Source organism: Carassius gibelio, chromosome A3 (assembly GCF_023724105.1).
Source record: "Carassius gibelio isolate Cgi1373 ecotype wild population from Czech Republic chromosome A3, carGib1.2-hapl.c, whole genome shotgun sequence".
Taxonomy (NCBI): domain Eukaryota; kingdom Metazoa; phylum Chordata; class Actinopteri; order Cypriniformes; family Cyprinidae; genus Carassius; species Carassius gibelio.
Window position 1 is genome coordinate 26,930,766 of NC_068373.1, and position 23,711 is coordinate 26,954,476.

The 23,711-nt window shown below is 37.6% G+C and overlaps 2 protein-coding genes across 3 annotated transcripts; both read left to right on the forward strand.

Annotated features, from left to right (window-relative positions):
• The first annotated feature begins 426 nt into the window (after positions 1–426).
• On the forward strand, positions 427–3,947 carry ptger1b (prostaglandin E receptor 1b (subtype EP1)). Its single transcript, XM_052553378.1, has 3 exons — positions 427–738; positions 1,482–2,368; positions 2,741–3,947. The coding sequence occupies exons 2-3, from the start codon at positions 1,484–1,486 to the stop codon at positions 3,008–3,010; spliced, it is 1,155 nt and encodes a 384-aa protein (XP_052409338.1). The 5' UTR covers positions 427–738; positions 1,482–1,483; the 3' UTR covers positions 3,011–3,947.
• A 1,036-nt stretch (positions 3,948–4,983) lies between these two features.
• Positions 4,984–22,852, forward strand: ilf3b (interleukin enhancer binding factor 3b). Of its 2 annotated transcripts, XM_052553379.1 has the most exons (19): positions 4,984–5,120; positions 7,215–7,290; positions 9,229–9,458; positions 9,559–9,739; positions 9,812–9,959; positions 12,639–12,730; positions 14,183–14,278; positions 15,476–15,587; positions 15,810–15,907; positions 15,983–16,094; positions 16,208–16,321; positions 16,409–16,614; positions 16,693–16,845; positions 17,508–17,645; positions 17,739–17,882; positions 17,969–18,095; positions 18,719–18,763; positions 20,745–21,113; positions 22,146–22,852. In XM_052553379.1, the coding sequence occupies exons 2-19, from the start codon at positions 7,288–7,290 to the stop codon at positions 22,277–22,279; spliced, it is 2,502 nt and encodes an 833-aa protein (XP_052409339.1). In that variant the 5' UTR covers positions 4,984–5,120; positions 7,215–7,287; the 3' UTR covers positions 22,280–22,852. The 2 variants fall into 2 exon arrangements, with proteins under 2 accessions (XP_052409339.1, XP_052409340.1); XM_052553380.1 differs by lacking the exons at positions 20,745–21,113; positions 22,146–22,852 and adding an exon at positions 19,277–19,739.
• Positions 22,853–23,711: the final 859 nt, after the last annotated feature.

The window sequence follows — 23,711 nt, forward strand, 5'->3', positions numbered from 1 at the left end:
GACACTATATTTTCAGCTGACAGTTTCACGACGCCCTGTCCATTCACTTGCCAAGCTTAATGTGGCTCAAAACCTAGTGTGTTGCCTCCCCAGATAGCATAATTTCCGGGCATCTTATGTGTGTGTAGATTGAATACCATGGCTGAAATCCATGACGTTCCCAACTGCTACAGCGCGCTTATGATGATCAAAAGTAGTCTGCTGCCTAGTGCCTACCTGAAAATCATGTCTTGGAATCGTCTTTGCGTTAGCATAGGCTGCTGCATTCGCTCATGACGTGTCCGTGATGCCCCATGCACTACAGGCGACTGGGTCATAGTAATTTCACCACTTTTTTTTCCTTAAGGACTGCAGCACTGGTAGGCAGATGCGCTCACTTGCTGTGACGCGTCATTATTCACAGTGCAGACGCGGCGACTATAAATACAGCAGCGCGCGCTCACTCCACAGTCCGCCGCGCGCGCTACGTGTTTGATCTGTTTTATACACATTTACGTGATGTTTTTCAGACAACGAAGACTACCATACCATTAATACCACTGAACCCTAATATTGAGACTACAAAGACACTTTTATTAGTGCTGGAATACGCTTTTCTTCTCAGGAAAAAGCAACAAGACTCTTAGGACTAAACGGATGATGGGAGTCTGATATCGCCTTTCGATTCTCAAGGACTGTGTCAAGGAGGTTTTTTTTTATTTATTTTTTATTTTTAAGATATAAGATGAAGATTTCCAGGTGAGTTGATCCAGTCTTGGATAATCCAGAACGCGTTACAAATGATAAATATTTCTCTGTTTTCTTTCTCATTTTGCATTGAAATAGATATAGCCTAGATTTGTCATGTTTCTATTTTTGACAGGTGACAGAACAAATAAAATATTAATTAAAGTAGCAGAAAAATTAAAAAAAAAAATTAAATGTAGTTATTCAAATTGCTGCGATTTTAAGTCTGAAACGTTTTCATCTGCAATGCAATGCCAATGCGATTATACATCTAGATATTTAGACATTGTTAAGTTTGGTGGCAAAGCGATTGAAATTTATTAAAGATTACTTGTACCTTTTTTTTCTTTTCTTTTTCTTTCTGTATCTCCAAACAGTTGTTTAGTTCTTCTTAATACAGCGGTGAATGGTCAGAAGTGACGAAATCGGTACCACACTTTTTTTGCTTTTTCATGTAGAGGAAATTGTGCAAAAACAATGCTCCTATTCACTAAAGTTTTCTGAAAGGTGTGTCAGTGTATCAATTTCAGGCCTGTGGACATAAGGTCCCTTTTGCGTAAACAAGGAAAAAACACAGGAATGATTGTAATCACTTGCTTGTTAAATTATTAAATTGTCCCAAATGGATGAATTTTGTGGCCAAAATAAGCGGTACATTCCTATTTTTACATATTTGATTGCAGGTTGTTTGCTAATTAAAGATTCTTAATCTCAACTTTAAATGTCCTGTTTTCTTAATGCTCTTTTCTCTATAGATATGTGTATCAAAGCTCAATGGTGCTCGTCCCATAACCTGGAGATGTTAGACAGCCAACAGTTGAACAGTTCAGCCCCGGATGTGGATGAAAGGTTCAGCAATCAGACCCAGCAGGCACCTGGAGTGGTAACAGTGCACTGTAGGGAAAACATGAACACCACAACCAACCCCACAGTAGCGGGCCTGTCCATGACCCTGGGGATCATTTTCAACATCATAGCTCTGATCATTCTGGCTAAAGCCTATGCAAATCTGCGTAAGCGCTCGAAAGCCACGTTCCTGCTGTTCGCCAGTTCTCTGGTGGCTACGGACCTTGCCGGTCATGGTATCGCCGGTGCTCTGGTTCTGCGGCTCTACATTTCTGGCACCGATGGAGGACTTTGTAACCAATCTGATGCCACCTGCCATTTCCTGGGCGGCAGCATGGTGTTCTTCGGCCTGTGCCCGCTGTTTCTCGGATGCATCATGGCGGCAGAGCGGTGCATGGGTGTGACACGGCCCCTCCTGCACGCCCGTATGGTTTGCACTGTCCACACCAAGTTAGTGCTGATGATGATATGGCTGTTGGCTTTATTTGTAGCACTGCTGCCCTTCTTTAACCTGGGCACATACACCTACCAGTTCCCAGGGACCTGGTGCTTCATCAATGTGTTGGACGACACCAGCCTCACAGACGTGATATATGTGCTGCTGTTTTCTGGACTGGGACTAGCCGCACTGGCCGTGGCATTGGTCTGCAACACCATCAGCGGGGTGACGCTGGTAATCGCCCGTTTGCGCAAGAAGAAGTGCCCTCGGAGATCAGCTAAATCACATGACATAGAGATGGTGGCACAGTTGGTGGGCATTATGATCACTTCCTGCATCTGCTGGAGCCCTCTGCTGGTGAGTATGACCATTACATAACTGACTGTTATAATGCCATTGACCATGACTGTATGTGTCTGTCTGTCTATTAAACCGCACATTTAAAAAAAGCATTACAATAAGATTGAGGTATTTCACATGCAAACAAATAATAATCATAAGATTGAAGGATCCAAGCACATAATTGTAATAAAAGAATATAAAATGAGTATGCAAATAAAAAAAAATTTAAAATACCGTTTATATTAGATATATAGTCTAGATATATATATTCGTCTAGTCTGTTTGATCTGGGTTCTGACTAATCCTTACTATTCTTGTGCTGTTATCCCATGACTTTATAATGCTTCATCCACTGACTACAACTAACTTTCTCTGTGTTTCTGACAGATCTTCGGTCTGATGTCAGTCATCCGCTCATACAGTGGCTCTATGGGGGATGATTTGGAATCCTACAGGACTTTAATGGTCATGGGAGTTCGTCTGGCTTCCTGGAACCAGATTCTGGACCCCTGGGTCTATATCCTTCTACGCCGGGCCGTCCTCAAAAAGATTTACCGCATAACCACCGGCCGCAGTGACCTTAACAGGAGCACATTCCGGCGGTGGGAGATCAGCTCCTTCCAGAACTCCATGAAGAGTGTAATTAATCGGAACTAATGGAGGGATTCCAGAATATGAGTTCTACCATGAGGAAGAGAAAATAAATGGGATGTTATTAATCATCCTATTTGGCAGCATTGCTGAAAGCAGATGTAAGTTCCTAATAATTGAATGGTGGATGAAGCAGCATCATACTGGAAGTTGTAAAGTGATGCTCTTGAATTGCAGTGACTTCAATAAGCATTATAACTGAGCACAGTGGGGTTCTGGAAGTTACAATCCCATTAATTTTCTCCATCAAGAAACTGACTGAAAATAATTGAAGTACACAGTTTTATACCTTTCATAATTTAAAATACTGTTCTGCCTCAGTTTGTATTGTTGATTGAAATTTTAAAACTCTATTGAAGGGTTTTCTAGAATGCCTAAATGAATGGGAAGATAGTTCTGGAACCAAGGCTGCTGAAAAAGTTTGCACGCTGTAGAATGAGTCTGATAAATGACAATGTGAAATGGACTGCAAACATGCCCTCTGCGTGTCACCTCAATTACTATTATTATATATAAAAATTATAAAAAACTTAGTTCCCATGTAAACTATAAAGAAAAGGAAATACAGAAAGGACAAGATGAGTCACTGGAGCAAAGAAAATAAATGTTGTTTGGGTCTGGGATTTAATAAGCTAGTTCTCTTATGGTGATTCATTGTAAAATGATGCTTATAGTGAATTTATCATTGACATGAAGCTTTGTTTGGCTTCTGAGCTATTGCACAGGATTCTATATAATCCATATCCAGTATTGCATACAGTACAGAAGTTAAATGAAGGAATAGTGTAAATATATCACCTCAAGCTAAAGGCATAACTTTTACATGTGCATGAGAGTTTCAGTGTGCTTGTATCTGTATATTTGTGTCTCGCCCTGTTATTTGTGATCTTGAAAAGCTAAAGGAATGTTATTTTGACCAATAAAAGGTTCACTTCTGGAAGAATCTCTGTTTTTGTCTCTATGTCAGGATGTTGCATTTCCTACTATTTAGGCCAATCTTTTTTTTTTTCAAAATGGGCATTCTGAGAAAAAAAAAAAAAAAAAGTATACAAACTGTCACTGTACCCTAAGGTACAAGGTACGTGTTTGTACCATATCTACCCCTAAATCGTCCATTAATAACTCATATGTACATAGGCTAGATATTGGTGAGTGTGATTTCACCAAGTACAACATGTTCCTGGATCAACATCCAATCAGAATTCAGATATAACTTTTCAGGAAATATCTGTTTTGGGCTTAAAATCGGTTAGGTACTTCAACACCCCTGTTAATCAGCTATCATTTCCCACTTATTTTAGGAATAAATTATGGGTAGGGTTAGGTTTAGTGGTAAGGATTGGATTAAATCTATATTTTTAATAATAACGATGATCCAGGATCAACAAAAGATGTTGATCCAGGAACATGTCGTACTTGGCAAAATCACGTGTAAATATTAGGAGGTTAGCTAAGGTGGCCATATTGTTACATTTTAAAAGATATTGCCTCTATTAGAATTTTACACATTTTTCTGATAGTGAAAAGCAGTAAGGTGAGTAAATCAAGCACTTCTCAAACTACGTTAGGAACTGATCCATCTTTCTCACGTTTAGCATTGTTTTACCTTTTTAGTCAAACTATGTTAAATAATACAAGTAAGAATCAAAACAGTTATCCTTGGTTTTTTTATTTACTTATTTATTGGTGTAATTTGTCCGTTTGTCGCCTTTTTCTTTGTGTTGCATCGCCCCCAAACGTCTGCGCCCGTCTCCTACCGCTGTCTATGACTCAAAAATTAATAATAAAAACACAAGAAATAGTCATTTATTTGTTTGATTTAAATATAAATAAATTATTTGTTTTCATTTGCATAGCCCTTTACATTATTTTCTCAGCTGACGAATTAATTGCCAAGCTAAAGAAAGAAGGAAAGAAAGAAAGAAAGAAAGAAAGAAAAAGACGTGTTTGATCTTGCAGTCGCCAGTCTGAATGACAAAGCCACGCCCTCCTCATTCACTCACATCTGCCTCTGGCGTACCAATGATCCTATTGGTCAACGGATATCACGTGTCACTGTTCCAGCTTCGCTCGCGCACGCTGAGCGGTAGATCGGCGCATCCCTGTCGCTACGCTGGTGAGTACATGATTAAAACACACACATCCTTAAATATTGAGTGGTTTACGTGTTTTAAGCTGCAGATGGGTCGATTGAGTACTTTTTTTATCTAAACCAAAATGTGTAATTTAAACACTTAATTGCAGTAGAAATTAAATATTTATGTAGCCAACGGCCAAATGGCTAGCGATTAGCAGCTAGCTCCTTATGTATTTCACAAAAACGGCGAGAATTGAGCATTGTTTGACTTGATTTTATCTTACTTTTATGCCTAAAAGAATTAAATAATATTTTATTCTGTCTCGTTCTAGTTAAATAAACATTCTGACACTGTTGTTAGTTGTTTTGAGGGAGGGTCGCGACCATTTTATCTCATTCAGTAACATTATCTCTGGCCGTGTCTTAAAACCAAATGCATATCTAATCTAGGTTAGAAAGCATTTTGGGGTATTATTAGGCATGTTTACGTATACAAACATTATTTGAACATCTTAAGAAGCCAATGTATTATGAAATGAAGCTAGATGAGCTGTTCTCATTGTTTGTCTGCAGTAAGATGGCCGCGCAGCTGTGATGTAGACTGCGTCTCTCTTGTTTACCTCCAACATTGTGTTGCTTTAGTCACAACATCCGCTAACCTGCTCGTTTGTTGATTATGAAAGAGATGTATTGTTATGTTTTATGTTTTACTGAGATTTTTGAGTTACAGGGGCGGTTTCGTCCTGCTTGTTTAATGGGCACAAATTGTACAACACGATATAAAGTTGCACAGCGAAAAAATATTATTATAATGAATTATAATGAAGCTTAATAGTTTTTCTCTTTGCACAACAGCACAAAATGTATTTCCGTCAATGCTGAAGTACCTATGCCACATGGTAATATTTGAGGAGAACTCTCCCACTAGAGCCCTATATATATATATATATATATATATATATATATATATGCATTATGTATTTGTTTGATTTCTAAAATATAATGCAGATATTTTCATAATGCAGTTTTGGGACACCCAGGGCATGCTTAATATTAAAATAAGTATTTTTTTTAATTGATTAACATAAATAATAAAATTATGAAAACATGTGCAAACTGTGTAGTGTGCTACAGTGAATAGGCATATTATATAGTATAACAACTAAATAATTTCCAAGTAATATTTTACACATTACTTTTTAATAATATAAATTGGGCCTTTAATGCATGAAATTATGTTGCTTGATTTTAAAACTAAGCGTTTGTGGCATCTAAAAGGTTGATAAGACCCTGATATAATACAACGCATCCTGTCTGTCCTGCCACTTATTTTATTCCAGTTTAGTTGTTTTTTTCTCATTTTATTGTTCTTGCATGAGGTTAGTACAGTTGTGATGTTTGTAGCTTTTTATAGCAGTAGCAGTGTTAGAAAAACGTGCCTCACAGCTGTAGAGCAGACTGTTCACATTTCCTGCCAATTCTAGGAGATATGCGGTGAATGAAAAACACGTTCTGCATAGACTTAAAGGTGAGAAGAGCATTGGTGAACATCTGATTTCGCACTTATGTGGCAAGCATAGAAACAATTGCAGGAAATGAGTTTGAGGGTTCAGGAAATTCAAAAACCGTGCCAGTCATGTGTTTTAAATTCATATCTATTTAAGATTGCAGTTTGGGAAATAAAATGGGTTTCCAATCTAAATGGGTTAGCGTAAAGGAGGTTTCGTGTTTTCTGAACTGCTTGTTCTGCATCTCTGAATGATATTATGGTATGTATTGAGTCACTGTTTCCATGGAGATCCGAATATGTGATGTTCCTGTGATCCGTGAACATTTCCCTTGGTGCATGACATGTAGAAGGATTAAATGTATTGGGCCTTGATTCGTGTGCAGTCTGGAGCTCAATCAGAATTGCTTTACCTGGGTTTTTACTTCAAATCCTTTTTTTAGCCTCAATGTTAAACCCCATGACAATGCTTTTTTGTATCAACTTCCATTTGTGCCTGCTGAATTAATAAATATAGCCATCACTTGTACTGTATTTTGGTTGACTTCGTCTTTAAACAGCAGTGTTTGTTGCATTATAGGTTTTGACTGATTATTATACATAAAACTGGTTGTTTTTCATTACAGACCAACTGGAGCAGCATTCCTCTGCCACATATAGGCCAACACTGCCAAACTGAAGAACCACTTTGTAGCCATTATGGTAAAGTATACATATATCAATGCTTCTTGTAGTCTGATTTCTTCCGGATAGTACTAATTACAGGGATTAAAGTTTTCCTGCATTGTGTGGGATCTCCGGCATGCAGTGTTTGGCTGCGAAAAAAAGAAAATAAAATAATGCTACATAAAAAAAAAACAACAACACTTTTTGATTATCACTTTTGAGTCCATGAGTTCCTCTACCAATGGTATGATAGCAGCTTTCACTCTCTAACTAAACTAACATTACTAGCCTATCAGAATATTTTGCTCTTATAAACACAAGACAAGCATAATAATAGATAATAATAGTCGCAGCCCTGGTGAATGGAGGAGCGCGACAAAAAGCTGCGAGGCACAATGGTTAAAGATATCCATCTTTCATATATTTACATATAAAAGCCAATTATTAATCAGCGGAGCCAAATCATATTTACCGGGATTTTTGAAATCTTGAAATTTTGAGATCCTGTTCACTCATGATCTATTAATAATAACTTGCCGGTAATTTACCAGTGAAGACTGTATGTGTGAAAGGGGCTAAACTCTTCCTCTGCATATGCAGTCAATTTGAATTGTGTTCAAAAAACCTTCCTCTGGGAAAACAGTGCACCTCACTAGATTTGTAACGTAAATCATTACAAACCTTTGCCGGCACAGGATAATACATCAACCTATGTCTAAACATGCCAACTATTGTACATCACAATTTCAAAATAAAATTGCCTTTGGTCAAATATTAAAATGTAATTGATTTACCATATTTTCCGGGCTATAAGTCGCACTTTTTTTCATAGTTTGGCTGGTCCTGCGACTTACAGTCAGGTGCGACTTATTTATCAAAGTTAATGCATGAACCAAGAGAAAACATTACCGTCTCCAGCCGCGGGAGGGTTCTCTATGCTGCTCGGTGGAGACGTGCCGTAGTCGGAGCTATAATACTGATGTTTCGTGTTGTTTACATTAACATATATTCACTTATGTGCTGATTTCCAACAAAAGACAGAAATCTGATCCAATTGTACTTACATGCATGGGGTCTTTTATCTCAGGGACCGCTCCGTGTTTTAATAGCAAATGATGTGCAAATCCAGCATCGACTTGGGCCTTGTTTATAAAACATTCGTCACTCAAATGACCAGAACACACAAACGCACTCGATGCACTCCTTTGCTGCCCGGAAAAACAAACTGCATCCACTGTTCATGTAACGCTGGGTTTTTGGGGAAGCTGAACATGGTAAACTTTCCCTCACATCCAAAAAAGCACTCATTTGGAGGCATTCTTGAACAATTCTTACGCAGTGCTGCCGACAACTTTGAAGCGCGTTGATGTGTGCGGTCTCGCTCTCCTCTGGCCAACGTGTGTGCGGGTGCGCTTTTCCGGGAGAAATGCTCATATAAGGAGTTCCGCTCTTGTCTATGTCATTAGATCCAAGTTTGAAAAAAAAACAGCCGAAACTTGTACCAACCCGGAAGTAAGATTTTGGCACAGAAATTCTCAGTCATTCTTTTAAATTATTTTTTACAACTTTGGCCATGTTCAGCATGAGAATCCATCTCTTTAACACTGTGAACAACTCTTAATACACGAAACACCATTGTACCCCCCCCCCCCCCCCCCCTTAAGTTATGTTCATATTATATATAGGCATATTACGCTATATATATTTTGAGTGTTGTTCAGTACAATTGTAATTTATATTATGCTTTTAATTTTTTCAGAATTCTTTAATGAATAGAAAGTTCAAAAGAACATTTATTTGGAATATAAATATTTTGAAACACTATAAATGAGTTTACAGTCACGTTTGATCAACTTAATGCATCCTTATTAAACAGAAGTTTTCTTTTCTTAAAATAAAAATTTTAATGACACCCAGGCTTTTGGTTTAACTTCTCATGTAAATGAATGTTTTTTTCTCTTTGTTTCCGTGAAGCCGCCTCCCATTCGTCATCGCTCCATGCGTATCTTTGTGAACGACGACCGCCATGTGATGGCCAAACACTCCTCCATCTATCCCACCCAGGAGGAGCTGGAGGGGGTGCAGAACATGGTGTCCCACACCGAACGTGCCCTCAAGGCCGTCTCTGATTGGCTGGATGAGCAGGAGAAAGGAAATGTCAAAGTGAATGCTTTGGAGTCCGATGGAGATGGCGAGAAAGAGATGTGAGAATATTTAATTGTGCCTTTTCTGTTCACTATGTAATTTGACTATGGTGTGTGTTAGTATCTCTCATGTAACTGCCCATCATATTTTCCCCTCCAGTGAAGTAAAGTCAGTGGAGCACCTCACACGTTCCCTGCGTGGAGTCATGCGTGTGGGGCTGGTAGCTAAAGGTCTCCTGCTGAAGGGAGATCTTGACCTAGAGCTTGTGCTGTTGTGCAAAGACAAACCCACCATCACCCTTCTGAAGAAAGTGTCTGAGAACCTTGCTGTGCAGCTAAAGGTATGTCTGCATCTCCTATTTTAAACATTATCTACGAAAGCAGGATTAAAATCATGCATGGACCTCCTACAGGTCGTCACAGAAGAAAAATATGATGTTAAACCATGCATCCGCGATGCCACCATTGTCATCAAGAACTCCAAGGAGCCACCGCTGACCCTCACCATTCATATGACTTCACCTCTCGTGCGGGAGGAGGCTGAGAAGCAGGCTGCTGGAGGTAGGTTTGAAATCACGTGCCTTATGGTTCCTCTAACCACCCCACAACCCCAGAGACAGCAAGATGGGATGAAATCAGGCAGGGATATTGTTTATTGGGCCTTCAATGGAGCTTGGGGATATTGTATTCAGACTAGTCATGTAACACAGATTATGATGTTTACTGTCACCTGAAGTCTCACAGTTCCATGCAGTGTGATGTTAGTGTTGATGGCCCAATATACAGTAACATAAGTGATGGGGAAAGCTTTAAATAAGACCCAGTTCCCTTTGAAGTATTTAAAAGGAGAGTTTAATGAAGGCTTACTGAGAATTAAGAAACAAAATCACAAACCTTGTTGTTTGCATGTGTTCGTATAATGGAGAAGAAGTGGAACGGTTTGCATTGCAGCAAAAATGAGAAGCAGATGTATTGTCGAGCTCTGGTTTTGTTCGCCAGGACTTGTTGACAAAGCCTTTCTCAAAGAGGCTGGACGGAGGGCAGGAGGGTTATAGATAATGCTAGACATTAGGACACAGTGTAAAGAATAGATTAGACCCATCCTGGTAATATATGGTCACAGTAACTCAATGGATCTGTAGTTTAATAAAGAGTTTTTTAGGGCTAGAATGTTGGAAATGGGAAACAGTGAAATAAAAACTTGTTTGGGTGAGATAAAACAATTGACCTTTGGCTAAACCAATTTTTACAATCTTGGCAGCTTTTGCCATTCTCCAATTTATTAGTTTATCTTTTTTTTTTTTTTGTCAGTGGAAGTTCTGTTTGTTTGCATCATTTCAGTAGTTTTTAACCAGGAATATGGCAAAATGTTGCTACTAAATCTTTAACGTTGTAAAGATTGCAGTGACCTTGCCTTTTCCCCCAATTGAAAACCTAAAAGGTCAGTAACGATAACATTTGTTCCTACATAAATGTTAATTGTGTGACATGTTATTTATATATTGATTATGGAGAAACACATTTTTGCCCATCTTAGTTGTTTTTAAAGCTTCTCCCTTTGCAAATTTTATTCATCTTACTGTAAACTTGTACTCTTAAAAAAAAAGAAAAAAAAAAGGGGCAGATTATGATAATTTTGCATTGTCCCATCTTAATTCAATAAAAAAAAACATATGTATATAATGCAATCAAGTTTTACCACTCTTTGTGCAAATTAAAAAAAAAAAAAAACACGCCTGTGGTTGGTGCCAGCAGAACTTGCACCAAGTGATGCAACAGGAACCAAATGTGGCGGGGCTTAGCGAAGGGTCAATCGAGAGCAAACTTGAGGCCGATCTCAGAGCCTAGCCCTATCTGTGACCCCTCGGTTAGTGACGCCTGCCTTAGACCATCACAAGCCATCAGTTTTGCTGCAGTGTGGACTCGTTTTGATCATACCTCTTGTGTATCTGACTACTGCTGCCTGTGGTTCAAAATCTGATTCTCTCTGTCAAGCCTTCTAGTTTGTCAATTTTAGGGACGCTGGACCTTTGACCAACTGGACGCTCTCTGTCTCGGAAGGGGCAAGGCAGTGCACCCAGAAAAAAAAAAACAAGGGGGCGAGGGGGAGGGGTTCCCCCATGTCACTCGAAAAGCACAAATGCACTCAGATCTGACTGATGCACACATTTTTTGTCATAGAAGGACCTCCCTTTAACAATCACTCACCGCACACCTTCATGCCACAAAATACAGCCACAAGGGCTCTGTTCCAAATCATAGTGAGCTGCCTGCCTAGACGCCATCTTGAGGCATCATAGGTGAAGACAGTAGCAGAAAATTATTGGTAAAATCTAAGACGTCATCGCATATAGTTAGTCCGTAATGCATTGGACATAAATTTACATTTGTGCATTTTGGCAGATGCATTTTTCAAGTGTGTTATGACAACACTTTCACACAAAGTTTTATCAGTTAACCCTTAATCCATTTTGGAGGTTTTTTTATTTTTTATTTTTTTATGCAATGCAAATTATGTATAGACTTTTAAAATACTCTTTTATAATATTTCAATATTGTGACTTGCCATGATAATAGCCAAGGAATTTGGCATGGCATAAAAAAAAAAAACTAACCAAAGCGTTATGATTGTTTTTTTGGAGAAATTTAATCTAAAAAGGTTTACTTTCGTGTAAAGTGGTATTTTACGTAAATATTTTTCAGTTAATTCAAAAGTAGCTTTATAAATGATTGTCTATTTAAAAAATAGTCTTTTATCCAGTATTTTTGTTAACTATATATTTTATTAGTTGCACATGTTCTAATGAACCATGAACGTTTCTATATTTGTGTTTGCTTTTTAGTTTAAATTTAAATGGATAATTTAAATAACCTCTAGCATACCAATACATTTTTCTAATAATGTGTGAAAGCAATTTCAATTATTCTTTTTGAAAAAGGCTCATTAAAAAAATCAAGTTCAATATATCTGTGTTGAAAGTAGGAAGTAGGAAACGACTCGGTTTATGGTTTTTATTGTCGAGTGTAGCCTCACTTGGGTTTGGAACAGAGCCGGATGTAGATTTCTGTCCTGCTGTTGTGTTCTAGCACAGGAAGGTTTGCTCTTGTTTAGGGGGGTTCCCCCTCCTCTCCCCTCCACTGCCGTTGGTAGGGGTTATCTGCCTCCTCCCCCCCCGGCCGTGAGACAGAAAAACCCCTTGGTCAAACTGTACCTTGTCTTCTTATTCCACCTGCCAATAGAAACGCTATCAGTCAACGATCCCCCGGATGTACTGGACAGGCAGAAATGCCTGACTGCCTTGGCGTCCCTCCGCCACGCCAAGTGGTTCCAGGTTTGCATCTTGTCTTTATTTGTCTTCTAGTAGTTGAGTTTGTTTTTATTTAGTTTCTGTGTAAATCTTGTTTCCAGCTGTATCTTTTTTTTTTTTTCAGTTGTTTGTGTGGATGTTTTTCTGTGTCAGATTTATTTGTGGGAGTGTATTTGCCTCCGGTAGAATGTCAAATTCCTGCTGGATGGTTTTGAATTGCGTTGCGAAGGACATCTTTGTCAGTGCTGTCTGACCTCTGCCTGGCTAATTTAATTAAGTGTATTTTCGCATCAATAGCTGTTTATTACCTTCTTGAGACGTCATTGCCGCTTTTACAGACCATTTTAATAATGGATGTTTTTGAACGCCTTGATTTTAAATTTTAATGCATCAACACAAATGGCAGGTGCAATATTTCTGCATCCAGCCGTACCATTTGGCGCACTTCAATGGAGAATATTTTAATATCATCCGATTTGACCTTTTGGAAATGTTCTGGGTTCAGTGCAATTTAACTACAATACTTTTTTTGACATAATATTGATTTGCGCAATTCATTTTGACTTTGTTCAAAATATAGTGTTCTAATGGAATGCGGATGAGAATAGCAATAGAAAAATTATAAATGGATAGCTTATTCATTAAGGGTATAAAGTGATTAGAAGAGACTGTAAAGAAAGTATATAAGATTCCTATATCAATTAAAAACTTTTTTAGAATCCTGAAAAAAAGTATAATTTTCCAAAAAAATATGCAAAAAAGTTTTTAACGTAGGTAATAATTGATTGCAGAAATAATATAGTTATTTTAGATATATAACATAAACATGCATATTATAAGTTAAATATATAATCTTAAATTGTAATAATTTCACAATAATTTAATCTTTTTACTGCAAAAAAAGGCATATATGTTACCTAAAACTTGTTGAACACAGAACATTATTATAAATGTTTAATTCAAGTACCTGTAGAAAATCTTTGTCAGCATTTATTCATGCCAAAAAGGAATATTGCACCTTTCTGCCATATAAGTGTATTTATGGTTTCAATGATGCCCTGTAGTGCTTTAAAGATGCAGCTGCATTTCCGAGATTAAATCCATATCTATATCTTCTAGCACATTCTCGCTTGTATCAACTGAGTTCTGTTATTTAATGTTTAATCGGAAGACCAAGCGCAAACACAAGCCCTGTTGTGTTCCTCATCTCTTCAGCTTGATGTTTTTAATCTACTCTATTAATCTCTGTCATATATGTAGTTTCTCAACTGAGTAATATGCTTTTTTCAATTTGTTATTTTATAACTCTAAACCATTTGCCGCCCTCTCTACATTGCTAATGCTTATCGACACACATTATTCAGTATCTGCAAATCTCACCCCTTTTCTTTGTTTGTTGATTGCTTTGGTGTTGTGCCACATTATGAGTGCATGAGATAAACTGGTGGTTTGTGTCCCTCCTGCTTTTGTCTCTAGGCCAGGGCTAATGGACTACGCTCCTGTGTGATTGTCATCCGTATCCTGAGGGACCTCTGTGCTCGTGTTCCTACCTGGGCCCCTCTGCGAGGATGGGTAAGTACACAAACAACCCGAGATTATAGGGGTGGCAGATTAAAAAAATTGCAACAAAAGCTGGTGTAAAATTACGTATCATTTATATTGTGGTGCATTAAAATAGAATGGCCTTGCGTTCTAATCACAGAAAATGAACTGGTTCACTAGCCTTAAATATATGTATATGTGTAAATGGGAAATGGGATATAACATGCCGTTGTAGCATGTCTTCTAATTTATCTTTTTGTTTGAACATTTCTTACTTATTTTTGCATTGAAATGCAGACTTGATAAGTGAATTGCATTAAATTGCCCATTTCCCCATTTTTGTCGATTTAATGCATTAATTTGGTATGATAATAACACATTAAAATGAACTTATTTAACACACCCACACATTATCTTCAATATCTGCATGATTTTAAATGTAATAAAGATTTTATACAAGTTTATTAAAAAGTAGGGATGCACGATATTGGATTTTGGCCGATATTCGATATGCCGATATTTTCAAAATAATTTTGGCCGATGCCGATACCGATATCGATATATATACAAATATATACTGATATATTTAAACTTTAATTTTACTGAAGAGAAATCCATGTATCTCTTCTGTACTGATTCTACCATAAATTTATTATTTTACAAATGTAGACAGACATTCACATCTGAAAAACAGGTCAATTATTTCACTTGGAGAATATCGGTTTGGCTCATCGGCAGAAATATTCATATCGGCCGATACCGATAATGGTCATTTTAAGCTTTTATCGGCCGATACCGATATTGTGCCGATATTATCGTGCATCCCTATTAAAAAGGTTAATATTGTGTCTTGTTTTTGTTCAACTTTTCCAAAGAAAATAGTTCCTAGAAGAGCCACACTAAAGCTGATGTGCGATTGATTGATCAACACATCATGCACTTTATATAGTCTTCAAAAAAATGCTGATTTTAATTTTGATTAATTTATTTTATTACAATTTATGTGTACATTCATGGAAAAAGTAAGCTGTTTTAAGTAGTTTTCAAATATTTTTTTTCATTATAAAATGTTGATTCCTCATGACGATTTGAGAATTGATGTGATATAATAATTATTATTATAATTTAATTTTTTTTTTTTTTCTGTTAATAATATTTTGGATATAAATAGTATTAGGAAACGTTTATATGTTGGCATCCATGTGATGTAGCTCTTGTTTCTTGAAGCCCTTAGAGCTGCTGTGCGAGAAGGCGATCGGCACTGGGATTCGGCCAATGGGAGCAGGAGAAGCTCTCCGAAGAGTTCTTGAGTGTCTCGCATCTGGAATCCTCATGGCTGGTACGTCAGCTCTGCATTTCATATCTAAAATAGATTGCAAAATGACTGTCTGTCAGTATATCAGTATACAGTGTGAGGGACCATTTTGAGTGCTCTGTGTTCACACTACAGCACCCTTGCAATAAAGCGCTCTTTAAAAAAATATAAGTAGTGTTGTATTGACCAATCAGTATTATGTTTGACTGAGATGTATAGATTTGAATGTGCATCTCTTTGCTTTAGATGGTTCAGGCATTTGTGACCCTTGCGAAAAGGAGCCAACAGATGCCATTGGTCACATGGATCGCCAGCAGCGGGAGGACATCACCCAAAGTGCTCAGGTTTGTCCACAATTTTGCAAAGTTTTGCATTCGATTGCTTGCATTATGAGTGACGTCAAATTTTTTGATTAACAGCATGCCTTAAGGCTTTCAGCTTTTGGACAGCTGCACAAAGTGCTTGGTATGGACCCACTTCCTTCAAAAATGCCCAGAAAACCACGGAGTGAGACCCCTATTGACTACACAGGTAAAATTGAGTGGGAGTGGACATTTTTCTTTACTTGATGTATGCTTTGTTGTGCAACAGATCCATCTATTTTGAAGGAGAAACTTGACTTTTGTCGTCTTTCATCTCCATAGTTCAAATCCCGCCCAGCACAACCTACGTCCCACCAATGAAACGCCCCATCGAGGAGGAGGAGGCTACTGATGAGAAGAATCCTAACAAGAAGAAGAAGAAATTGCAAAAGAAATGTAAATTCTGTTCACATGTTCACATCCTCTTATAGTGGAGTTATGCACACCATAGCACACAAATATAACTTGTCTTCTGGGCTTCAGCTCCAGAGGAGAAGGCAGAGCCGCCACAGGCCATGAACGCCCTGATGCGTCTGAACCAGCTGAAGCCGGGTCTACAGTACAAACTCATCTCTCAGACTGGGCCCGTCCATGTGCCGGTGTTTACCATGGCTGTAGAGGTGGACGGGAAGAACTTTGAAGCTTCTGGTCCCTCCAAACGCACTGCGAAACTACACGTAGCTGTCAAAGTAAGAGACAGTGATGCAGAAGAAGGCTGACTGAATCAGTCTGAAACTAGAAACTAAGTTTTTTAACTCCTTTTTTAGGTGTTGCAAGACATGGGTCTGCCAACAGGATTGGAGCAAAAGGCAGCTGAAGTGGTGAAACAGGAGGAGCCGGTGATCACACAGGAGACTTTGCCCGCTGTGACCCAGATGGAGCCAGAACCAGCACCAACTGCAGACAGCCCCACTGACGAGGTACAGAGGATATATTTTACAACATGTATCATTAAAGAGCATCTTGTGGGCCGTTTTATGATGCAAAATAAAAATGAGTGCACGTATTCTGTTGAACTGATCGAAAGTGATGGTAAAGACTTGTATAATGTTACAAAACATTTCTATTTTAATTAAATGATGTATTTACTACTCATCAAAGAATTCTGAGGAGGGAAATAGGTTTCCAAACAAATAAGCAGCACAACCGTTTTCAACATTGATAATAGTTAGAAATGTTTCTTGAGCAGCAAATTAGACTGATTTCTGAAAGATCATGTGACACTGAAGACTGGAGAAATTATGCTGAAAATTCAGCTTTGCCATTAAAAAAATAAATAATAATTTTAAGACATATAACAATAGAAAACGACTGTTTTTAAATAGTAATAATTTTTAACAATATAAATGTTTTTAGGCAAATAAATGCAGCCTTGTTGAGTATAATATATTTTTAGCATAAACCTCTTATGGACCCCCAAATTCTAAACAGTATTGTACAGCATCACTGAATAACTAACTTTAACTGTAATGTAAATTAAATTCATTATGGTATAATTTTGACTGATTAGTTGCAGCAAACCTCTAATGATGTGTGGTATTCAGTCTTCTAAAAGCTTGTTCCTCCTCTTTCGCTTTCTCAGAGTGCTCGACAGCAGGGGCCCATCCTAACCAAACACGGAAAAAACCCCGTCATGGAGCTGAACGAGAAGCGCAGGGGACTGAAGTACGAGCTCATCTCTGAGACCGGCGGGAGCCACGACAAGCGCTTCGTCATGGAGGTGAGGATATCAACTCTGACACACATTCTAGTTCTACACATTGTAGATAGAGTAATAAAAGCTTTTCTCTCTTTTTTTCCTTCCTGACTTCAGGTGGAGATCGACGGACAAAAGTTTCAAGGTACCGGATCCAATAAAAAGGTGGCAAAGGCCTACGCAGCACTTGCGGCCCTAGAGAAGCTCTTCCCAGAAGGCTCCAACTCCGAGGCAAACAAGAAGAAGAAAATGCCTCCAATGGTATGCCTGTTTCTTTCTGTTTTCAGTCTCTATTATTATCTCCACTTATATATTCCATGTATAATTGTCCGATTTGCTAATTTTAGCACCCTGCTGGATTTGGGATGATGAGTGGGCCGCCTGCAGACATGGGAATCAATCCCAGGGGCAGAGGAAGAGGACGTGGCAGGGGCCGAGGGCGCGGATTTAACAATGGTGGAGGATTCAATCAAGGTACAGTTCTGTTGCTGTCTGAAAGCATCACATGCACAAATGCATTACAAACCTCAACACTCAGAGACCCAGCAGTGTTTGAATGAAACATTTTAATACCTTACTTTCAATGAATATGGGTAAAAATTACACGTAACGTCAGCTGACACCTGAAGTTTCTGACATCAGTCTTGGTGAAAAAAAAAACAGTGAAATGAACCTGACATTTGAGGTTAAAAAAAAAAAAAAGACAGTTTTTCTAGGCATTAAATAAATGACAACTGAGTATTAGGGTCGAGCTTTTTTCAGTTATTTTCTCTAAGTCAAGTCTACCGTTACCGAATGGTAGCACTTTTCTCTTTTCCTGCTGTTTTTCAGTGCCGTTTTCTCATCGATCTAACAATATATATCGTAGTACTGTTACAATTCAAACACATTGTGTGCTGAATTATGAATTTTTAAAGTCTCTGTTTATCAAAAAGTGAATTTTTGCAGCCCCAAATTTTGCCTAAAGAATATAGTTTTTAAACTAATGGCTTCCTTTTGCTATGCATTATACCTCACATTGTGTCTAATTAAACAAAACTTCTGTTGACTTGCATTTGAACAAACACATTCTTCTCTATATTCTCATCTCCCCTTAGGTGGATATGGGACGTATGGATATGGCGGCAATAACTCTGGCTACAGTGAGTATTTTCTTATTTCTCACTGATTCTACTCTTTTCTTTTTTTATATACCTTTTTTAGCATTTTTATTCTTGTTGATTAGTTTTTTTTAACCACAAGACTCTTATGGCATAAGTTCTTGCCATTTTTGACTTCATCTCGAGTTCAATAGTCTGTACTCTGGATCTATTTAGATTCTGCTCTGGTAGTTTTGAGGACATGTTAATGATCTCTATAATGCGAGTGTCCACTATTGTATTTTCCTTCTGATTTTACATTTCTCTGCTTTGTTGTGCCATGGGACGCAAACTTTCCTCGGCGAAAAACGAGAAATGTTTCCAACATGCCAACGCCACTTTCTGAGGAAAGACCTTCTTGAGGGTGACCGGAGCAGAGAAATCTAAAAAACAATGATCTTTGACCTTGATGATAACTGATTGACGTCCTTGACTCATGCCTGGTGACGTTTGTCATGGCATGCAAACACAGAAGACGTCTAATTCTGTGCTTCTCTGCTCTGTTTCACCCTTTAGGTGACTTTGTCTCAGACTCCTATGGCTACCACGAGTTTGCGACATAAACCGCCCAATGTTTTCAATAAGCACACATGAAAAATAGAGACAGAGGGGGGAAAAAACACTGGTTACCCACACTATGAACTCGTTTCCTTGTGATGTATCATCTACAATTTCACCTCAAAACACCTGCACCAACGATAAACTAACACTGTGGATGTGAACGGGAGATTCTGCCTACGGAAATCAAGAAAAGCAAGACACTTTGACGTATTATTTGTTTCGTGATCAGTGCAGTCGAGCAATGTGATTGGCTGGTGGACGGTCACAAAGTAGCGGACTGACATTTCATAATGACTATCTTCACTGTAGCTCTCAAGTCACTGTAGAAGCCATTTTGCCAACAGTTTAGTTGTTTTTCCTGGAATAATGTTCCTGATGGATTTTTAATTGTCCCTTCAATAAATTGCCATGTCTTTAATGTTTTAAAGTTGATTTATTTTTTATTTTTTTAATAGTGGTGAATGCTATTGGTTGTGAGAAATTGGGTTTTTTGAAGAGTAGGCACAGATTTTAAATATCAGAATTTTATCAATTGAAAAAAAATGGGGTTTATTTGCTTTTTTTTTTTTTTTTTTTTTTGATAACGTCTTATTTTGCAGTACATCGGAGTTAATTTACAAACCTATATCTATATACATTTTTTTTTAATCTGTTGAAAATTTAACTATTTGGTCAGGTTTTGTGAAGTGTGTTTTTTTTATTTTTTATTAATTTTTTATTTTTTGTGTGTGTAAATGTATGTTTTTATTAAATATTTTGGCATTACGATAAAAACCATTTTCACTTTTCTGTTCATTTGCTAAGAGCTTTTGGCCTCTTATATTCAGTCTTTGAAGAAAAGTCTTTATTTACAAATTTTCAAAGACCAATAGCAAAGATAGCTTGATTTACAAAACTAAATGAGTATTTAGCTGATTTTGAGCATGCTAAATTGTTTTGGACAGTGCAATGGTCATGATATGACGTCAGTCTCTGCAGCACCCTTTTTTTTCCTCTTCAATATATAACAAATCCAAAATGTAAAAATCTACAATATACCCCACTTTCCTGCAATGTTGCAAATTTTGAGTTCTTCTAAATCTGCTAGGACATATTGGTCTTCTATTGCTCACGTCTTGATGTGGTCCAAACTTGAACTTTGTAGAGCAGCGAAATGTGAAACATCTTAACAAGAGCTTGCATTTGCATGAGTTTAAGTGGAAGTAAATGGAATGAAAAGTGTAGTGTGAGACATTTACTATTTCAGAGCGAGAAAAAAATGTGGTTAAGTCAGTGGTTCTATATTTTGTATTAAGTGTGTACAGAAAACTTTTGCTCTGTTCACTACATAAGAGCCAGTATTATGTTGATTCAGATTTATAACGTGAATTCAGTTAGAATTAATTGTCCGTCTGTTAACATTTACTGCATCATTCCTCTTCAGATTTCTTTAATAATGGAGGGTCTAATGGTGGACCGGTGGCCTCGGGTCCTGGATCATCAGGTCCAGGTGCAAACCTGTCCTCTGGGGGAGCAGCAGGGGCGACTGGTTTCGGCTCATATTATCAGAGTGACGGTGGCTACTCGTCCCCTACTGGAACCCCCAAACCGGCTGCCAAGAAGCCACCCATGCATCCAAACACCAAGCCTCAAGGGCCTGGAGTTGGCCAAGGGGGTTCCTTTGGTCAGTACGGCCAGGGCTTCGGACAGAAAAAGAACTTCGGTCCGGCTCAAGGTGGTGGAGGTGGAAACTTCAACTACAGCACTGCTTATCCCTCACAGGTGACCGGAGGACAGGAATACAGCTATGAAGGTGACGCAAACACTCTGGGTTACAAGAATAGTTCACCCAAAAATTGAGGCTTGCTGGAAATGCACTCACCCTCAGGCCATCCAAGATGTAGATTTAGATGTATCGTCACATCACTTGCTCACCAATGGATACTCTGCAGTGAATGGGTGCCGTCAGAATGAGAGTCCAAACAGCTGATAAAAACATCACAGAAATCCACACCACTCTATCCATCAATGAATGTGTGTGAGCAAAAAGCTTTGTTTAAAAAACAAACAAACAAATAAATGCATTAAGACATTTTAACTTTAAACTTTCGCTTCTAGCTAAAATATGCTCTATCCATAATATTGTTTTCTCCAGTAAAAAAAAAAAAAATGATCAGGGGAAACAATTATTCACAGATCAAGCTAAAGCAGTCCAAAACAGTTATGAACAGCTATGTGGGTTGATTTTGAAGTGAGCGAACAATAGGGGATGAACTTTTTCACTGGTGGATGCATTATGGATTATGAAGACTTTTGGGCTCAACGTTTGAGGATAAAACACCCTAATGATGAATTTATTTACAAAAACACAGCTTTTTACTTGATGGACACAAGCCAATGATGGACAGGAGTGGTGTGGATTATTTTTTTTATTTTATTTTTTGATGGCACCCATTCGCTGCAGAGGAACCATTGGTGAGCAATAAATGAAATGATACATTTCTATTTCAATTTCAGCTAATTTTAAGTTAATTTAATGTTCCTTTAAGACCCATTCACACTAAAAACTATAAGAACAAGTACATTAACAATAACTCCAACATTGTGTTTATTATAAGTTACACCGTCTATTGCTTTAAATGCTGAAGATCTTTAATCTTATTGGCTGTCAATATTTTTTTTTTTTTACTAAATCAGAAAGAAAAATATTGTCAGTATTGTTATAGCTGTGGTCTTAGTATGACTATCAATTTTTTTTTCATTATAGCCGTCATCCTCAACTGCTCAATGTAGATTTGTTTTTGTTTTTTTGTTTTTTTTACTATTTCTGATTGGTCTCTCACAGGTTACAGCAATCAGTCAAACTACGGTTCACAGGGCGGAGCCAACCAGAATTTCGGTGGTAGCTCCACCTCCTATAACAGTGGACCAGCAGGGTACGGCCGGGGCGATCCCAGTATGAACTACCAGTATCGATAAACCCGCCTTGCTGTGTGCAGTCCTGCATCATTTCCAAACAAGGAGCATCATTCGTTTTGATTGTTGTTATTGTAATTATTTTTATTGAACACCTGAGCTAAAAAAAATAGCAGTCTCTAAACTTTGTGCAAACTAGTGCATTTTCATGTTTCTTTTGAGGTTCAAATCTGTGAACTCCCCACAAACTACTGCCCTCACGAGGGAGAAGTGAAATAAACCCAAAGCGACGCATTGTGAGGACCTGATCTTTTGTTAATATGACGGGACGCTCAGTCCTCGAGTGATTTTAATCATTCAGACATGTACAAATATAGGCTGCATCCATCTCAAGCTGTAAATCTTTAGTTTTATGATTTTTATTTTTATTTTCTTCTGTTTGACCAGCAACATGCAACATTTTCTTTTAAATTATGAATGCACATGTGAAGTTGTTTTAAATGGTTACGTGATTGTGAAAGTTGTGATGTGTCAGGTTGTTGTATAATTGACTGTTTTGGGTGGGGGACCTTTATTTTTCCGAGCAACGTTTAAAGGATGTGTGGTGTTTGTAATAAAGGATTTTATTTTGGAGGATATCTGATTTCTGCTGTATTTTTGAATGCTCTTCTCAGGGTGTTTTGGTTCTACTTGTCGCTTTGGTCCAAAAGTAACATTCAAATTTGGCATTTAAAATGTAACCAAGCATTTTACACCTGGAAAATATAACTTGTGTTTCAGGATCTAAAATGTGTTTTTTACTAAATGTGAAAGCAACGATTGAAGACGCAGAGAAGAATAGTGTAAAGAGAAATATTTTGATGAAAGAAAAAATTACATGTAGTAATAAAGACATCTAAATATACAGAACATTAAAAATTGCTAAAAAAAAAAAAGATTTAAAACCTCAATAATTATTTGTATAAAATATAATGGATAGTCGCTCTAAATATACAGAACATTTTTAATAAATAAAGGTGTGTTGGCAGCATAATTGAAAAACGCAGGTAATGATGAAAACCACAAAATGTAAATATAAGACTTTTTTTCTTATATAGACCCCATGATAACAATAACAACAATATAAAAAAATGTTATGCTTTGAAGTGGAATAATCAGTGTTGGGGAAAGTTACTTTCAAAGGTAATGCATTACAGTATTGCGTTACTCCCTAAAAAAAGTAACTAATCACGTTACTTTTTTTTAAGTAATGCGTTTATGCTACTTTTGCGTTACTTTTCACGTTATGTGATGCACATGCTATGTGATGTGATAAATATGAGCAGGGCTTAATTAAGAAGTTCTATATGGCAAATGTAAAAGCTCTTTCACACCAAAAAAGTGTTATGAATAGACTGAAGGGAAAAATAAATTTGCGTCTACTCTGTACAGCAAAACATTCTTCAATAAAAAAACAATTGTTAGTTTATCTGAAGTCATTTTTGCTTAGTGGGGT